General features: G+C 40.1%; 1 protein-coding gene across 1 annotated transcript in view; it reads left to right on the top strand.

Annotated features, from left to right (window-relative positions):
- The window catches only part of abcb7 (ATP-binding cassette, sub-family B (MDR/TAP), member 7), a 78,030-nt gene that overhangs the window by 41,361 nt on the left and 18,900 nt on the right, over positions 1-17,769 (top strand). The window contains exons 6-12 of the mRNA XM_034181283.1: positions 370-638; positions 1,722-1,810; positions 1,966-2,053; positions 10,555-10,729; positions 13,658-13,815; positions 16,863-17,026; positions 17,189-17,318. Of these exons, the coding sequence (XP_034037174.1) occupies positions 370-638; positions 1,722-1,810; positions 1,966-2,053; positions 10,555-10,729; positions 13,658-13,815; positions 16,863-17,026; positions 17,189-17,318 (1,073 nt within the window). The remainder of the gene's footprint in view (positions 1-369; positions 639-1,721; positions 1,811-1,965; positions 2,054-10,554; positions 10,730-13,657; positions 13,816-16,862; positions 17,027-17,188; positions 17,319-17,769) is intronic.

Genomic DNA, 17,769 nt, shown 5'->3' on the forward strand with positions numbered 1-17,769 from the left:
TTTAGACAGCATCTTGGTCTGTAATTACAGAGGCTTGGGGAGGCTGCCACTTTAGCACTGCAGGGTTCGCAGACCAGAAATTATTTGAAAGACCTTCCCCGCCACCTCATATAAGCTTTCACTTAAGAGTAGTTGACAAGCCTCAACCCTGTCTAGTCTCTACTCCAAAAATAGTGCATTACATCTTACAACATGGGGAAGGAATGGGTTACAGTCTTGTTTTGTTGCTTCATGCACTTTACAGCTACATAATGTCCTCTGTGTTTAGAATAAGGATAGCTTTACTTTCAGCGATTCTCATCTGTTAGCACCGACTCTTGCTTTTCACAGCAAGTGTGTGTTAAACTCGTCTCTCCTCTGCTATCCCAGATGGTGTGTCCCGGGCATGTGCAGCCCTCTTCAATGAGCTAAGAAACACTGTGTTTGGCAAGGTTGCCCAGAGTTCTATCCGACGCATTGCCAAGAATGTCTTCCTTCACTTGCACAACTTGGATTTGGGCTTCCATCTCAGCCGCCAGACAGGGGCACTGTCCAAAGCCATTGACCGTGGCACCCGGGGCATCTCCTTTGTCCTCAGCGCACTTGTCTTTAATCTTGGACCCACAGTATTTGAAATGAGCCTTGTTAGTGCCATCTTGGTGAGTTGAAATGTACAGTACTGGAAATGACAGCAGCGAGTAATGTTGGTAGAGTTAAGCCAGCCATAAACTACACGATGATGCAATATGAATGTGCATTACGCCAAGATTGTATAGATAAGAATGCCATATTGCAGCTTGTATGGAGTAAGTGTGGTGGGATCCCAGGGCTGCAAGAATTGTTTTCATAATTGGAAAAAAATTATCGAGAGATTAATCAATTAGTTGTTAGGTGCTTAAAATGTTAGAAAAATTGTGGAAAATGACAATCAGTATTTTCCAGAGCCCAAGGTGATGCCTTCAAGTGTCTTTTGTCCACAGTCCAAAGACATTCGGTTTACTGCCAGATAGAAGTACAGAAACAAGTAAATAATGAAGCAAATATTCACATTTAAGAAGGTAAAATTAGAGAAGTTTGATATTTGAAAAAATACTCAAAAGGATTAATTGATTATCAAAATAGTAATTGAGACATTTCAGTTTCAATCTCACATCATGTAGTGTATGGCCAGATTTATTGTAACGTTCTGCAGCAAACACCACTTGTGCTGTGTAAAATTTATTTCTGCTGTTACTGTTCCATTCCTAAATATTACCTTGGGGTCTGTTATCACATTGAGGTTCTTCACAGCAGTTTGTTTTAAATTAATTCTTAGAATATCGTCCGATTTACATTTTAAATGAAGTATGAATCTACATTAACTTTCAGGGGTCATGCAGAGCCCACTTAGTGATAAGTCCCAAAGCTCTGCAGCATCTTGATGTGCTCCTCCTGTGGAGTATTCCCCTGAACACAAACCCCCTCCTTCCCTGCCACTGAAAGAACAGCTTATCTATCGCTTCACGCTATTATCCCACCATGGACCATAATGTCAGCTTGCCTGTAATGAGTGTAGACTCCAGTGCCCTAATAGCTAAAGCATTAGCACAATTAATTGTCTTAGTTTCCCCTCCATTTGTAACACTCAATTTCATAGTGGAATGGTCAAAAAGAGTGCAGTGTTACAATACCTGTGACACAGGCACTGGAGCATAGTGTTCTCACATGGTTACTTGAATTTTTTTTCTGTTTTTCCTTCACAGTATTACAAATGTGGTGGAGAGTTTGCAGCAGTGGCTTTGGGTACCTTGTCAGCATATAGCATTTTTACTATTCTGGTCACTCAGTGGAGGTAATGACAAGAATGTCTGGAGTTGAGTTCATTGTTGTGTGTTACCTAGTGACTGTGACTCAATAAACATTTCTGTTTTTGTGCTGCCAGCCATAGATTTCAGTCAGAAGCTTAAATGTGTGTTTATGATATTGTGCACATGTCTGTGTACACAGGACCCGTTTCCGGATAGAAATGAACAAAGCGGACAACGATGCAGGCAACGCAGCTATTGACTCCCTCCTTAATTATGAAACTGTTAAGGTGAGACCTACACACTGTTCTGCCCCACATTCCAACCATACTTTTTAAAACTCTTCTTCAACTTCACCCGTCCACCTTCTTGACACCTCCCGCTGTATCCCATCTTACCCGTCTGTTCACATAAACCAAGCAGGCTGACATGAACAAATATTGACTCTCCTGTGATAATAGACTGATCTTCTTGCCATGATTACCAGTGTCAGAATTAGATTTTCAATCAAAGAAAGGCATGCTCGCTCTCTGTCTTTGTCTCTGTCTCTTTGTCTTTGGCCATCTCTTTTGTGCATTCAGCTCATCACAACCTTAACCCTTTGTCACACAGATTAGATGAATACATCATTTCCCTTTCTGTGCTTTATTCTTGGTTTGTTTTATTATTTAGTGCAGTTACTGATGTTATTTGATGTTTCTGTTTAATTCACTTTCAGGAAGAGATGATCAGCCTGTTTTGAGAAAATGTCATTTGATTTATTGCAAACATTCAACACTTCAGTTAGGCAAATTAGGTTAGGAGTAGGACAAGAATTATTGACCCCAACATAGCTCTCCAAAAAACCCCCCAAAAAACAAAAAAAACCTGTTTTCCCACATTAACCTAATCTATACCACTTAATGTGATTAAACAGCACTTATAATCATTATACCTTGGCCTACACCAAACTATGTAGGATTGCACAGCAGCCAACATTTAAAAATGCTCCGGTCATATTGAAAATTAGAACCTTATTTGTCTCATCATAGGGATTCCAGTTTTGACTGTGTTGAATGCTTTGTCTCTGAGGTGACATGTTACCCTATATGGTGATAACATGACAGATCGTAAAAAGTGTTCCTTTTTAAAACCATTTTAGCTCAACTAATAATTTGCATCATTTTTTAACAGAATTGCAGCACCTTTAACATTTGACCCCTATACAAACTAAAATTGATCTTTGTCACCATGTTTGCTGTTTAACTCCATAACATTCAATCATAGATAGCCCAAACTATACCTTTTTAGAATCTCTGTGATCAGACAAATAATGTGTACTTTTCAATAGGGTTGGAGGTTTTTTAAAATTTGACCCATTTAATCCTTCATTGATCTACCCGTCTATAGCTACCACCCTGGGATGGCGATCATACATTTTTGTGTAGGCTACTGTATCTTGATGCTGGAATGTAAGTGTTGTTTAGTCACCTTAAGTTTTACCAAAAACTTGCTTGGCCCATGGACTCTGTTTTGTTAAACATTGAGTGCATGGAAAATGCTTCACTGAAAATAAATGAATAAATAGTTGGAAAGAAAATATTAATGAATATTTTAGTAGCTCCATTGGTGTCTGGGTGATGACCAAAAATACACACTCCAATTTTTGTAGATACTGCTTGCTTTTGTTTCCCTGTCAGTGTTGTGGAGCGGTTTTATGAAATAACAGTGAAGAATCAGTCCCCACAACCCCAAATCATTACTTCATCCCTCTCAGTGGCCTTATGAGAAACTTACATCTATAACATGGTTTGTTGATATATTTTAATGGCCTGAGTTGTTTCTGACAGTTTTCATTGTGAAATTGAGACCTTTTTGCTCGTCATTTTTATACCCGTGTGTGGTAGAACATGAAGGTTTTTGGTCCTTTTAGTCCATTCGTCCATGGATGAACAAATTAGCTTGTGGTTTTGGCAGCCAAGGACAGAGTGATTTGATTTAAAGTAAAATTGGTTAAAAGTCAATATTACAAGCGACGGTCAGAATGTGGGCCCACTGCTCATATTTAGAGTGGCTGTTGCGAGAATTTCAGGAAGATACGCCTTCACCTACTGTTAAACATGGATATGAAGCCATATATTAATTTTTTTTGGTCAGTTGACCTTTGATCATGAAAACTCAAGGTCATAATTATTGAACTCAGAATTTGGAGCCAGTACAATGAATCCAGAAAGTATTCACAGCGCTCCACTTTTTCCACATTTTGTTATGTTACAGCCTTAGTTCAGAATGGAGTAAATTCATTTTTCCCTCAAAATTCTACTCATAACACCCCATAATGACAACATGAAAAAGTTTTTTTTTTCTTCAAATTTATTAAATATAAAACAACTAAGAAATCACATGTACATAAGGACTGTAAAATTAGTCTAAACCATCATCGTATGAACTGGATATTCACACTTACCAGACAAAAGCAAAAATCCCAATGCTTTTATATAGTTTCCCATGTAATAAGGTTACATAAGGTTGGATGGGGAGCATCGGTGCACAGCCATTTTCAGATCTCTACAGAGATGTTCAGTCAGATTCAGGTCTGAGCTCTGGCTGGACCACTCAAGGGCATTCACAGAGTTGTCCTGAAGCCTCTTCTTTGATATCTCAGCTGTGTGCTTAGGGTCATTGTCCTGCTGAAAGATGAAACATTGCCCCAGTCTAAGTTCAAGAGCGCTCTGGAGCAGGTTTTCATCCAGGATCTCTCACACCCAGACGGACTGACTCCAGCAACCAGGATGTCTCTGTACTAGTCGTGAATCCCATCACTGACAACGATTCGATACACACCTCGATACACTACTTGATATGATACATATAGTGATACATGATGATACTGACGATACGATGTGATACTATTCACCCCTGTTCCCGATTCGATGTGATTTTATGTGTTTGATGGCGATTCAGTTCCTCACAATGTGATACAATTAATGATGGGTATTGATAAGATTTTATCTATCGATTCCACTTATCAATCCGATTCTTTACAGATTCCCTTATAATACCTCTTGTGAATTTTCTGTGTACTAAAAGTAGGCTTTACAGGTTTTTTTATGTCAGCAGTATTTTATTGAGTCTTAAAGTAAATAAATATGAAATTGGTCACTGGATCTTTGATCTCTGGACATAAATAAAAATCAATAAAATCTGTCCATGGTCACTGGATCCTTGATCTCTGGATATAAATAAAATCTGTACATGATGGATCCTAAATCTCTGGACAGAATTAGAAATAAACAAAATGTGTAGTTTTTGTCAAATGCGTTTCCTTTCAGATAATATTGACACAAATGTAACTCCGTAGATTGTGAGCTGAGCTCTTACAGCCGGCTGCGCTGCATGTCAGGATGTAATTCATAAGAAACGAAGGACGTCTCATTTCGGGAGAAAACAATAAACGGTTTGGTCGGTTGTATTATAAAATTTGGAAAGAGGTGTCACTTGATTTAAAATGGCGATTCACTCTGAAGTTATTAATTCAGACCAAAACCTGCGCGGCTCTTTGAAGCTGTCCACTTAGTCCCACAAAACAGAGGATATTATTATTATTATTATCATCATCAATATTGTTATTATTTCCTTTAATTGATGGACAACTTCAGGCTGAGCTCCTCACCCCGGCTGGTGCTCACGCCAGAGAACCATCGCGTAAAACTCCGGTGTGGACGATTGTTGTTTCTTGTCTGCAACAAGAGTCCCAGTTTGTGACTTTAATCCACACAAAGCTGACTCACGATTGACATCGTTAAATGGCTTTGAGAGGTGTTAATGAAGACATTGCAGACCTGCTGCTGGAAGCGAAGCAGAGAACCAGCGAACAGTGGGTTGAAGCGCTGCTTCATTGTTTCAAGCAGCCCCACTGCGGTCTGCAATCAGCGTAGAGAAATGATCATTTTCCCAATAAACACCCTCAAAAACAGCGGTCACTCTGGTGTCCAGAACTGAAGGACCAATAAGGGAATCATTAAACAGAAAGGCTATTGATGTCATCATTTTTGTTGTGGTAGAAATGTTCTTTCTAGCTTCCGTCCGTGGTGCATTTAGTGTGCATCGGAAAACAATCGATGTAAGCAGGCAGCGAGCGATGCAACACAATTTAATCCATCAAATGAATCGATGCACTCGTATCACACACATTTGTATCTAGATACCGATTTGTATCGATTCATCTCCACATGCCTACTCTGTACATTGCTGCATTCATCTTTCCCTCAATCCTGACTAGTCTCCCAGCTCCTGCCACTGAAAAACATCCCCACAGCATGATGCTCCCGCCACCATGCTTCACTGTTGGGATGGTCCCTGGTTTCCGCCAAACATGACGCCTGGGGTTCACGCCAAAGAGTTCAATCTTTGTTTCATCAGACCAGAGAGTTTTGTTTCTCATCGTCTGAGAGTCCTTCAGATGCCTTTTGGCAAACTCCGGGCGGGTTGCCATGTGCCTTTTACAAAGGAGTGTCTTTTGTCTGGCCACTCTGCCATACAGGCCTGATTGGTGGATTGCTGCAGAGTTGGTTGTTCTCCTCTCTCCACAGGCTGGAGCTCTGACAGCATGACCAACAGGTTCTTGGTCACCTCCCTGACTAAGGCCCTTCTCCGACGAAAGTTCAGTTTAGGCCGGCGGCCAGCTCTAGGAGGAGTACTGGTTAATCCGAACGTCTTCCATGATGATGTATGTCACTGTGCTCATTGGGACCTTCAAAACAGCCGAAATGTTTCTGTACCCTTCCCCAGATTTCTGCCTCGAGACAATCCTGTCTCAGAGGTCCACAGACAATTGCTTTTTGACTTCATGCTTGGTTTGTGCTCTAACATGCACTGTTAACTGTGAGACCTTATATGTAGACATGTGTGTGCCTTTCCAAATCATGTCCAGTCAACTGAATTTACCCCAGGTGGACTCCATTTGAGCTGCAGAAACATCTCAAGGATGATCAGTGGAAACAGGATGCACCTCAATTTTGAGCATCATGGCAATACTTATGTATATGTGGTTTCCTAGTTTTTTGTTGTTTTTTAAATAAATTTTCAAAAAACAAACAACAACAAACCTTTTTTCACATTGTGTATAGAATTTTTAGTAAAAAATTAATTTCATCCATTTGGGAATAAGGCTGTCACATCAAAATACAGTTGGATACAAATGTTTGGGCACCCCTGATAATTTTCAGGATTTTCCTTTATAAATCATCGGTTGTCTGGATCAGAAATTTCAGTTAAATATATCATACAGCAGACGAACACACTGATATTTCAGAAGTGAAATGAAGTTTCTAGTATTTACAGAAAGTGTGCAATAATTATTTAAACAAAATTGGGCAGGTGCATAAAGTTTTATTGATTTGAATACATTTCGCACTAATTATTGTTTTGGTAAGCTCATTGACCCTTGACCTCCTTACACAGGTGAATCCAATCATGAGAAAGAGTATTTAAGGTGGCCATTTGCAAACGTTTCCCCTCTTTGCATCTCTTCTAATGAGTGGTAACATGGGAGCCTCTAAACAACTCTCAAATGACCTGAAAACAAAGATTGTTCAACATCATGATTTAGGGGAAGGATACAAAAAGCTATCTCAGAGATTTCAGTTGTCAGTTTCCACTGTGAAGAACAGTGTGGAAATGGAAGACCACAGGCACAGTACTAGTTAAGGCCTGAAGTGGCAGGCCAAGAAAAATCTCAGATAAGCTGAAGCGAAGGATGGTGAGAACAGTCATAGTCAGCCCACAGACCTGCTCCAAAGACCTACAACATGATCTTGCTGCAGATAGTGTTTCTGTGCATCCTTCAACTGTACAACGCACTTTGCACAAAGAGATGCTGTCTGGAAGAGTAATGCAGAGCTAGCCTTTTCTGTATACACGCCACAAGCAGAGTCACTTGAGGTATGCTAAAGCACATTTGGACAAGGCAGCTTCATTTTGGAATAAGGTGCTGTGGACTGATGAAACTAAAATTGAGTTATTTGGACATAACAAGGGGCAGTATGCATGGCTGAAAAAAAAAACACAGCATTCCACGAAAAACGCTTGCTACCTACAGTAAAATTTGGAGGTGGTTCCATCATGCTGTGGGGCTGTGTGGCCAGTGCAGGTACTGGGAATCTTGTTAAAGTTGAGGGTCACATGGATTCCAGTCAATATCAGCAGATTCTTGAGAACAGTGTTCAGGAATCAGTGACAAAGTTTAAGTTGTGCCAGGGCTGGATCTTTCAGCAAGGCAACGACCCTAAACACTGCTCAAAATCTACAAGGCATTCATGCAGAGGAACAAGTACAACCTTCTGGAATGGCCATCTCAGTCCACAGACCTGAATATTACTGAAAATCTGTGGGGTGATTTTAAGCATGCTGTCCGTGCTTGGAAACCAACAAACCTGAGATGTTTTGTAAAGAAGAATGGTCCAAAATACCTTCAGCCAAAATCCAGACTCTCACTGGAAGCTACAGGAAGCATTTAGAAGCTGTTATTTCTGCCAAAGGAGGATCTACTAAATATTGATGTATTTCTTTCTGTTGGTGTGCCCAAATTTATGCACCTGCCTAATTTTGTTTAAAGCATTATGCACACTTTCTGTAAATCCTATAAACTTGATTTAACTTCACAAATATCACTGTTTGTCTGCTATATGATATATTTAACTGAAATTGCTGATCCAAACAACCAGTGATTTATAAAGAAAAATCATGGAAATCATCAGGGGTGCCCAAACATTTACATACAACTGTATATAAAAAGTGAAGCACTGTGGGGCAGCACGGTGGATTAGTGGTTAGCACTGGTGCCTCACAGCAAGACGGTTGTGGGATCACTTCCTGCTCTTTCTGTGTGGAATTTACATTTTCTCCTTGTGTCTGCGTGGATTTCCTCCGGGCACTCCGGTTTCCTCCCACAATCAAGAAACAGGCTTATTTAGAGTCTGCTCCTTTATCTGCCCCTGACCAAGACTGTGTCTCTACATCTGGAGTTGGTCCCCAGGCACCAGACTGTGGCTGTCCACTTCTCCTCGTGGTTGGATTGTGTCTAACTGTAATTAGGAAGAGTTAAATGCAGAGGACAAATTTTGTTGTATACGTATATGTACAATGACAATAAAGACCATCCTTGTTCTTCCTTCCTTTCCAGATGTGTATATATTAAATATGATGGAAGGTTATGTGTTAGTCAGAAATTATGTGGTCCAGTTTTGAACAGAATTGATCAGATGTGGAGACCACACAGAAGCATATTGTACTGCATCGCTGAATCAGAAACAGTTAATTTGCATGACTCTGGGTCAAACATGTAAGGCGCGGTGGGTGTTCCACTCTGTTTGTGTTTGGTTTCTGCTTATAGCTTTGTTACTAATAAACGTATTTCCGTCTCACTTACTGGAAACACTGACCTGCAATTGATGCAGTTAAATATTGGTTTGAACTCGTAATAAAGCAGGTCTTGAAGGGATTATGTGCTCAAATCATTATGTCTTCGTAGTTTTGAATTGACTGGTCCTCCGTTGAAGCTTGTTTATGGCTGAGTGTGCTGTTGTTATATGGTGCAAATGTAAATATTGATTCATCGTTCACTCCATGGCTTGGTGCATTTTTCCAATTTCCGTGTTTTAAATGTTTGTCTAGGTAACCTCATTGTGCACAGTACTCATACAAACAAACACTATCCAGCTTTGCAGGTTTTGTTGGCTGTTCCAGCTGTATTTTGGTAACCATGTTGTTTTCTTCACTGTTTTATTTTGCATCCTGTTTTTCTTAATGTTTTGTTCTGTTATTTTGTGTCATCTGTGTCAATGTGGCCAGATTTAGCATCACTCTGAGCTGTGAGTGTGCATATGTAATTAGATCTCCGCCCACTCAGAAATCCGTTCCACTTTCTCAGTGCGTTCTATGAGGATCTGAACACGATGCATTGCACCGCTTCAGTTTGTCCTCTGTTTGCTTCTCCTCTGATTCCCCGCATTTGCCTATATGCAAATCAATGGCAAGTCCGTAGCAGCACATCCCTGTCTCCGTTAGCTCAGAGGCAAATCGCCCACTTAACCAGAGCAGAGAATCAATAGTGCAGCCTAAACAAACAGTACTATTCAGTAATTGGCAGCAGAGTTTAGGAGAGCTGTTGTTTTGATTGTGTAGTTTTTATGTGCTGAGTTTAACTGAAATGCACTGCTTCTGTGTGATTCATGAGTCATTTCTTTAGCTAAATGATAACTGTACATCACGATCAAAATTAGTACTAATATGGCATTACACTCAGGCTGTTTTTTTTTTTTTTTTGACTTGTGTCTTTACTGCATTGATTCTTGTTTAAATTAAGGCACTTAGGCTTTCTTTTGTGTTATGACATGCTTAATGTTTTGTTTGCATAATGTTGGACTGATATTGCCATAATCACAAGTCTGTGCCATAACTTGGAATCCAAAGTGTCCTTTACTTAGCAGACCTTGGATTTTGTTCAATCATGCTCTGCATGCTTTCTGATCAGTAGGGAAGGGATTAAAATACAGACACTTGGAAAGTACTTTAGAGGCCAACTAAGACTGAGGTCATGCCCTGACCATCACGGAGAACAAATGCAGCCTTCAGGCAGACTGTGTTAAAATGTCTATCTGCTTGACAGGATGTTCTGTGGTTCTTTAACCTTTAACTTTAACCATATTTTGTTCCTCTCCTTTTTCTCTCCACTTGCACTTCTTTTTGTAATTCCTTCCGTATGTGTTTGCCCTATGCTCACTTCGTTCCTCTCACTCTCCATCAACTGCAGTACTTCAACAATGAAAAGTATGAGGCTGATAGGTATGATGGATTCTTGAAAATCTATGAGTCATCCTCTTTAAAAACCACATCCACGCTAGCCATGCTCAACTTTGGACAGAGTGCCATCTTCAGTGTTGGTCTCACTGCCATCATGTTGTTGGCCAGCAAGGGGGTTGCAGCAGGTGAGTTAATTTGGTGGAGGGTGTTGAGGTTTTATATCTACAAGACATGAATTCAGATAAGTGAAAATGGTTCAGTTTAGTTTATATGGCGCCAAATCACAACAAAGCTGCCTCAAGGCGCTTTACACAGGTAAGGTCACCAACCCCTTGAGCAAGCACACAGGTGACAGTGGTAAAGATAAACTCCCCCTGATGATATTGAGGAAGAAATTTCAAGCAGACCAGACTCAAATGGCTGACCCACTGCTTAGGCCATTCTAACGGTTACAAGATTTTGCAAAGTTTTGTAAAACATAACATAACAAAAGAAGATGCATGCGATGAGAAGTCCGTGCAGGGGTCCAGTCCACAGGCAGGAGTCATCCAGCAGTGCTCATGTCATACAGTGGGCTTGTTCCCACGGCAGAGTCCGTTGCTAAATTTGAGACCTTTCCTCAAACCCTTTTCATGCAAGAGACTCAGGGTTACATTTCTGCTGAGCAGGTTGAAGACCACTTGAACACATTCACACAGTTTTATAGATAAACCTGCTTTGACACCATACACATAGAACCCAGGTCTGTCCCAAGTCCAAAAACTGCATTCTGGCTTATAACCAGGTGCATAAGTATTTGGATAAAGATACAATTTTTGTGATTGTGCCTCTATACACTGCCACTATCCATTCAGTTCAGTTTATTTATATGGCTCCAAATCACAACATAAGTTGCCCCAAGGCACTTCACAAGTGTAAGGTGTGGCCTTACCAATACCCCTGAGCAATCACATAGGCAACAGTGGTAAAACTTCCTCTGGTGTTCTTTGAGGAAGAAACCACAAGCAGACCTGCTTAGACTATTCCATTCACTCTGAAACAATCAATATGTACTTGAAGTGTAGACATTCAGCTTGAATGTAGGGGATTCAACAAAAATACCAATTTAACTTTTAAGAAATTTACTGCCATTGTTATATACACTCTTCCCATTTTCAGGCCACAAGTTGCCATTTGCCTTGGAGCTGCTCCCATTTGTTTGGGGTCACCACAGTAGAACTAGAATAGATCCACATTGGGATTTGGCACAGTTTTTTTTTCCACAAGATGCCCTTTCTTGACACAATTCCAGTTTTATCCCATTAGAAATGCACACAGCCCCTAGTCATCCGAAGAGGTCTCCCATCCTAATACTAACCAGGGCCCACTCTTCTTAGCATTGAGCTCTGAGGAGATCAGGGTCACACAGAGCAGACTGGCTGCTTCAGAAGCCTAATTAAATGGACAAATATGATCATTCTACATATAATGATTAAGTAGTCATTTTTACAGCCAGTTTTCTTTTCACAAGTAGGTGGATGGATATGTGAATGTTTCTGAGTCCCTTTTTCGTAACTGTGTCTAGAATAGGCAGCTTCCATGAACTGATCGACTGCAAGAAACTATGGGGGAGGGAAGCCACCAAGACACCCATGGCAACTCTAAATGAATTATAGCCTTCTGTGGCTGTGATGGTAGAAACTGTATATCTTTCAGCTTTTGTCTGTTGCACTCACTCTCATCACTCACAACTCCATGGGTTGGTGGAACAAAAGGATTTTCAAACAAGAAAACTGATCAAATAATTAAAGGAAACATAATTAATTACAAACATAAGAAAGCATTTGACACAAACAATCATGACATATTAATTAGTAGACTGGAAAGAAATGGTATCAGGGGACTAGTGCTTGATTGGGTCAAAAGCTATTTAAGTGTGAGACAAGTTTGTAAAGTTGGTAATTGTTCCTCATCATACCTGGACATTATTTGTGGCGTCCCCCAGGGGTCAGTATTAGGCCCCAAACTCTTTATTCTGTATATAAATGATATGTATAAGGTTTCTAAGGTACTGCATTTTGTACTGTTTGCTGATACCAATATTTTTCATTCAGGGAATAATATAGTACAATTGCATGAGGAAATAACTACAGAAATGAACAAATTAAAAATATGGTTTGACAGTAATAGATTATCATTAAATTTAGGTGAGACAAAAATAATGTTATTTGGAAATTGTAGAATGAACACACAGGTAAAGATAACAGTAGAGGGGGTAGAAGTTGAGAGGGTTCATGAAATTAAATTTTTGGGGGTAATTATAGATGACAAAATCAGCTGGAAACCACATATCAAACATACACAGAGTAAAGTCTCAAGAAACATTGCAGTAATACATTAACCAAAGAAGGTCTTAGATGGCAAATCACTCCACACTCTATACTGTTCACTAGTCTCTCCTTATTTGCAGTACTGTGATGAGGTTTGGGGCAACAACTACAAAACCTCATTAAGTTCATTATATGTCCTACAGAAAAGAGCGATACGGATCAGGCACAAAGCTGGTTATCAGGATCACACAAATGCATTATTTCTAAAGTCACAATTACTCAAGCTTACTGACATTGTGCAGTACCAAACAGCACAAATAATCTTCAAAGCAACAAATAATTTATTACCGGGGAATATTCAACAACTGTTCAAAAATCATGAAGGGGATTACAATCTAAGGAGGAAATATAACTTTAAAGAACCAAGATTTCATACAACCAGGAAGTGTTTTTGTCTGTCAGTCTGCGGGGTGAGACTTCTGAAGGGATTTAGTGTGGAATTGAAGCAATGTTCAAATATGAGACAGTTAAAATTGCTGTATAAAAATAAGATTTTCAAAAGGTATGAGGATGAAGGAGGTGTGGCCAATCACCAGGTGTTTTGGGGCAAATGTCTAGTTTTTTTTTTATGTATTTTTTTGTTGTTTGGTTATTTCTACTCAGTTCTCTTCTTTCCTTGCTTTGGCTAGCCTTGCTAGTCTTTTTTGTCTTTTTTGTGGTGTTTTTGTATTGTGTTTTTATGGTACATGTGGATTTATATATTTCTTTTTTTTTTTTTTGTCTTGGTCTGCTGCTATGTTTTAGGTTCAATGACAGTGGGAGACCTGGTGATGGTGAATGGCCTGCTCTTCCAGCTCTCCCTCCCTCTCAACTTCCTGGGTACAGTGTACAGAGAGACCAGACAGGCCCTCATAGACATGAACACACTTTTCACCCTGCTCAGCGTAGATACTAAGATCAAGGTAAGATGTCAAACTGACCTAACCACTAAAGAGCATTCTAACAGTCAAATGATATCACAGAATGATTGGGATGTTATTATTTTTATGATGATGATTAAAGGTTTTCTCCTTTGAAAAATGGAGCAGCAGTGCCCGTTGTGTGTAGACCTCCTTAAATGAAAGTTAGACTACGCATCTTGCCAATTCATATGTATGGTAAATAAGTAATGGGGTTAAAGCAAACAGGGTATTGTGCGCTTAATGTGGTTTAATGATTCTGGTAGCTTGTGACATTAGACTGCAGTGATATAATCTGTAAAAGGTTAAGGCATTACCAGTGAAACGCAGGGCTGCAGTGTTGCGATTGTCTAATCCACTTGTGATCCGCAGTGCTTATTTTAATTTTAAAAAGCTGCAATTTCTGTTCATTTTTATATTCTTTCTAATGTTAAACGTTTTTTTTGCTTTCAAAAGCGAGAAATTAAAATGGGAGCCAGAGGAATGAAGAAGGTCTTTGGAGGACAGAATATTTAAGAATAATAGGAAATCTGCAGAATATTTGAGGTTTAATGAAGATGAGAATCCAGGCTTTATCTTGCAGGGGGAGAGTTTTTAATTCTTGCGATAAGTTGTAGCTAAATAATGGGAACTGGATGCAGAAGTAAAGCACAGAGTGCAGTCCGGAAAGAACAGTTAAGGTGCCCTGACCCTTGGCGCAACATTGATCCGCGCACCTTTAGAAGATATCATCAGGGGTGTTGCATGACCGAAGACTCAAGGCAGAAGTTGAAGTTAAAAAGGATAGTGGTAATAATAGCAGTGATGTGTGGGGTCGTGAAGATGAAGAAATTGCAAATGCTGAGATGGATTTGTGGAGTTACAAAAAAATGGACAGAATAGGAAAAGAGACACAGGTTCAGTAACAGCTGGGCAGATATTGAAGGAAGTACACTCAGGTGGTTTAAACATGATGAGAACAGTTGGTGAAACGTTGGTGAAAGAGTGATGAGCTCGGTAGTATGTGGGAATAGAAAGACGAAAAGCCCATAGTCGAGGTTAGTACAGGGAGAGTTGATGTAAAAACAGCCTGAGTGGGGAGAAAGTTGAATGCAGAAAGTCCATCAGATAATTCAACTCCACATAGATGAAGGAAAGATGAAGTATAATAAGCAACATAATAATCAATCTGGTCAAACTGCTAGGGCCCATGTCAATATAGCATTTTTTTTTTAGCTTTGGGGGGGGGGGGGGGTCTTGTTTTTCACTTGGTCTATGTGAGAATGGAGTGTATGCAGCCAATAAGAGGAAAAAGCGCCACACCCAGCATTTTCTCTCTCTCTGTGTACCACTTTTTGTGTGTGAGCGCTTTAAGTTGTTTGAACTGATGATCATGGAATCTGCAGTTGCTTAGAAATGTCTCCAAGAGACATTTCTGTCTTGTCTAAACCTGTGATCCTCTTTCTTGAATCTGCGCTGAGCTCCTTGGCCTTTACTATTGTATCATGTTGGGCAATCCAGTGGATGCTGTCAAACAAATGTGCTCACAAAGAAGCTACCTCAAACCATGTTTAGAAAACCTCAGGCCTACTTTAGGTCTTTGGGACTTTTTTTTTAAAACATGGTCTGCCATGGCCAAAAAAAAGGATGTTATTAGGGATACTCTCCAGTACAAATAAGTCTGTAGATGCCAGATGGCCATTGTGGGTAATTTTGTGGTAACGGACTTACAATCCTAGTAAATTTTCAATGGCAAGTTAAACATGGCCGCATTTTGCTGTCATTGTAATTCTGTTGCTGTTGAATTGCACTTGTGGACAGTGAAGCCAAAAAGCTTGGAAAATGTTCTAATATCATTGATTGTAGACATTGTGGCTGTAGTATTGTTTTGTGTTCTTGTACTACCACTGGCAGGAAGAGGAGAACAGAAAAATACAAAATGATAACCAAAGGGACCATTGTTGTGCTGCGTTCTTCTCTTTTTGTTCTTGAACACATGGTTGCTGTCTTTATTTGGTCGCAGTGATTCATAAGTTTGTTGGCTCATCACGCAAGATGAAAGAGCATGTGTGTGTGTGTGTGTGTGTGTGTGTGTGTAGGCATAGGCTTATCATTAATTTCTCCTGTCACCGGCAGTTGCTCCAGTTAGCCAGTTTCACGGCAGATCCCCCCTTAATCAAAACTGTTCACATTTAAAATGTGTAATCCTGCTGTTTCTTTTGTCCCATCTGTTATTTTTGTGAGATATTTCATTGTAGTTATCCCTTTCTTTTTTCTAAACATGACTCAAAAGCTCATCTTGCATCACAAGAGCACGCTTAAGTGCAGATGTGCGCCTGCTGCTTAACAATGTGAATGCCATTTCCCATCTCCAGCCTGTAATTACACTCCCAGAAATGACTCTGTCCAGTTGTTTTTCACTCATCGCTTCTGTTCCCCTCCATTGTGATTCCCGGTGGAATGGCACTGCCCAGCAGGCCATTACCATCTCGGTGCTTATTCCCCCCCTTTATGTCTGGAACACATTGACCTATTATGTAGACATAAAGTAATGTAAAACTCCTCCTCACTTGTGCCACAAAAAAACAACAACAAAAAAAACAACACAAAATGTAGTTTGGGTTATTTGCATTTTGGAGGTATAAAATTATCATCTGGTTATACTGATGGGTTGTGAGTTATTTCTATTAATTGGCTAAGGTGTATTGTGGGTGGCTATGTTCCTGTTAGGCACTAGAGGAACTGAGCAGAGCAGGCTGGTACTCTCGGGGTAAGGACACAGTTTTATTCATCACTGACCTTGGCTAATGGTATGTACACATATAAAGTTTTCACGCCTATTGGTCCTTAAGTCGCCATGAAGGGCAGTGCCCGTGTGACGATTGGCGGTCTTTTGAAGCAGTCGCTTGGATTTGCTGCGAATGTGTCTGTTTTATGTTTTTGGTGTATGCTTGGTGTTCCTGTGTTTTCCCTCTTTACAAGCTATTGGAGTAATGTGACATCACGCTAGGTTTAGTCTGCCACTGGCTGTTCATCTCTATCTGTCTCAACTCTCTGATGGTTTACCATAGGAGAGGGATCTTGCCCCAGCATTAGCCATCACTCCGCAGGAGGCCACCATCCGCTTCGAAGACGTTTACTTTGAATACCTGGAGGGACAGAAAGTCTTAAACGGAGTGTCATTTGATGTACCTGCTGGAAAGAAGGTGGCTATAGTTGGCGGCAGCGGGTCAGGGTAGGTCCATGTCATTTTTCTTCTTTCTGTAGCAATAGAGGTTTCTGTCGGCACGTGTGGCCACATTTGTATGTACAAACAGATTTGGTGGTATTTTCAGTAGACTGCGGGGGGGGCAGAAAACAGAGTGATGCAGAGGATTGGTCTCACGTCTGTCTACAGGAAGAGCACCATTGTGCGGCTGCTGTTCCGTTTCTATGAGCCTGACCGGGGGAGCATCTACATAGGGGGGCAGAATATCCGAGACGTCAGCCTCGACAGCCTGAGGAAGGCTTTAGGGGTCGTACCTCAGGTCTGTGAAGCAGCAGCACAATAAGAAAAACAATTGTGGTAAATTTGACTTGATCAGCTTGTCAAATGTGCTTGTCTAGGTTTTCATTGGCGTATTCAAAATGAAATAGAGATTATGTATGTATGTATATATATATATATATATATATATATATATATATATATATATATATATATATATATATATATATATATATATATATATATATATGTGTTTGTGATAGTTAACAAATTAACAAGCCTAAAACAGTGTAAAATTAATCGCAGCTACAGCATTGGCTGAAGTGATTTCAGCTTTCACTGCAAAGAGTTCACAGACTGATCTGAACAGATGGTAGATAAACTGTATTTTTGTCATTTGCGTTCTTCTGTTCCCTCCCATCCTTGTGTTTGTAACTGCATTTCTCTGTTTCCGCTTCTACTACAAGAAAAAAAGTTCTCTGAAGCCTGAG

This window comes from Thalassophryne amazonica, chromosome 11, assembly GCF_902500255.1.
Source record: "Thalassophryne amazonica chromosome 11, fThaAma1.1, whole genome shotgun sequence".
Taxonomy (NCBI): Eukaryota; Metazoa; Chordata; class Actinopteri; order Batrachoidiformes; family Batrachoididae; genus Thalassophryne; species Thalassophryne amazonica.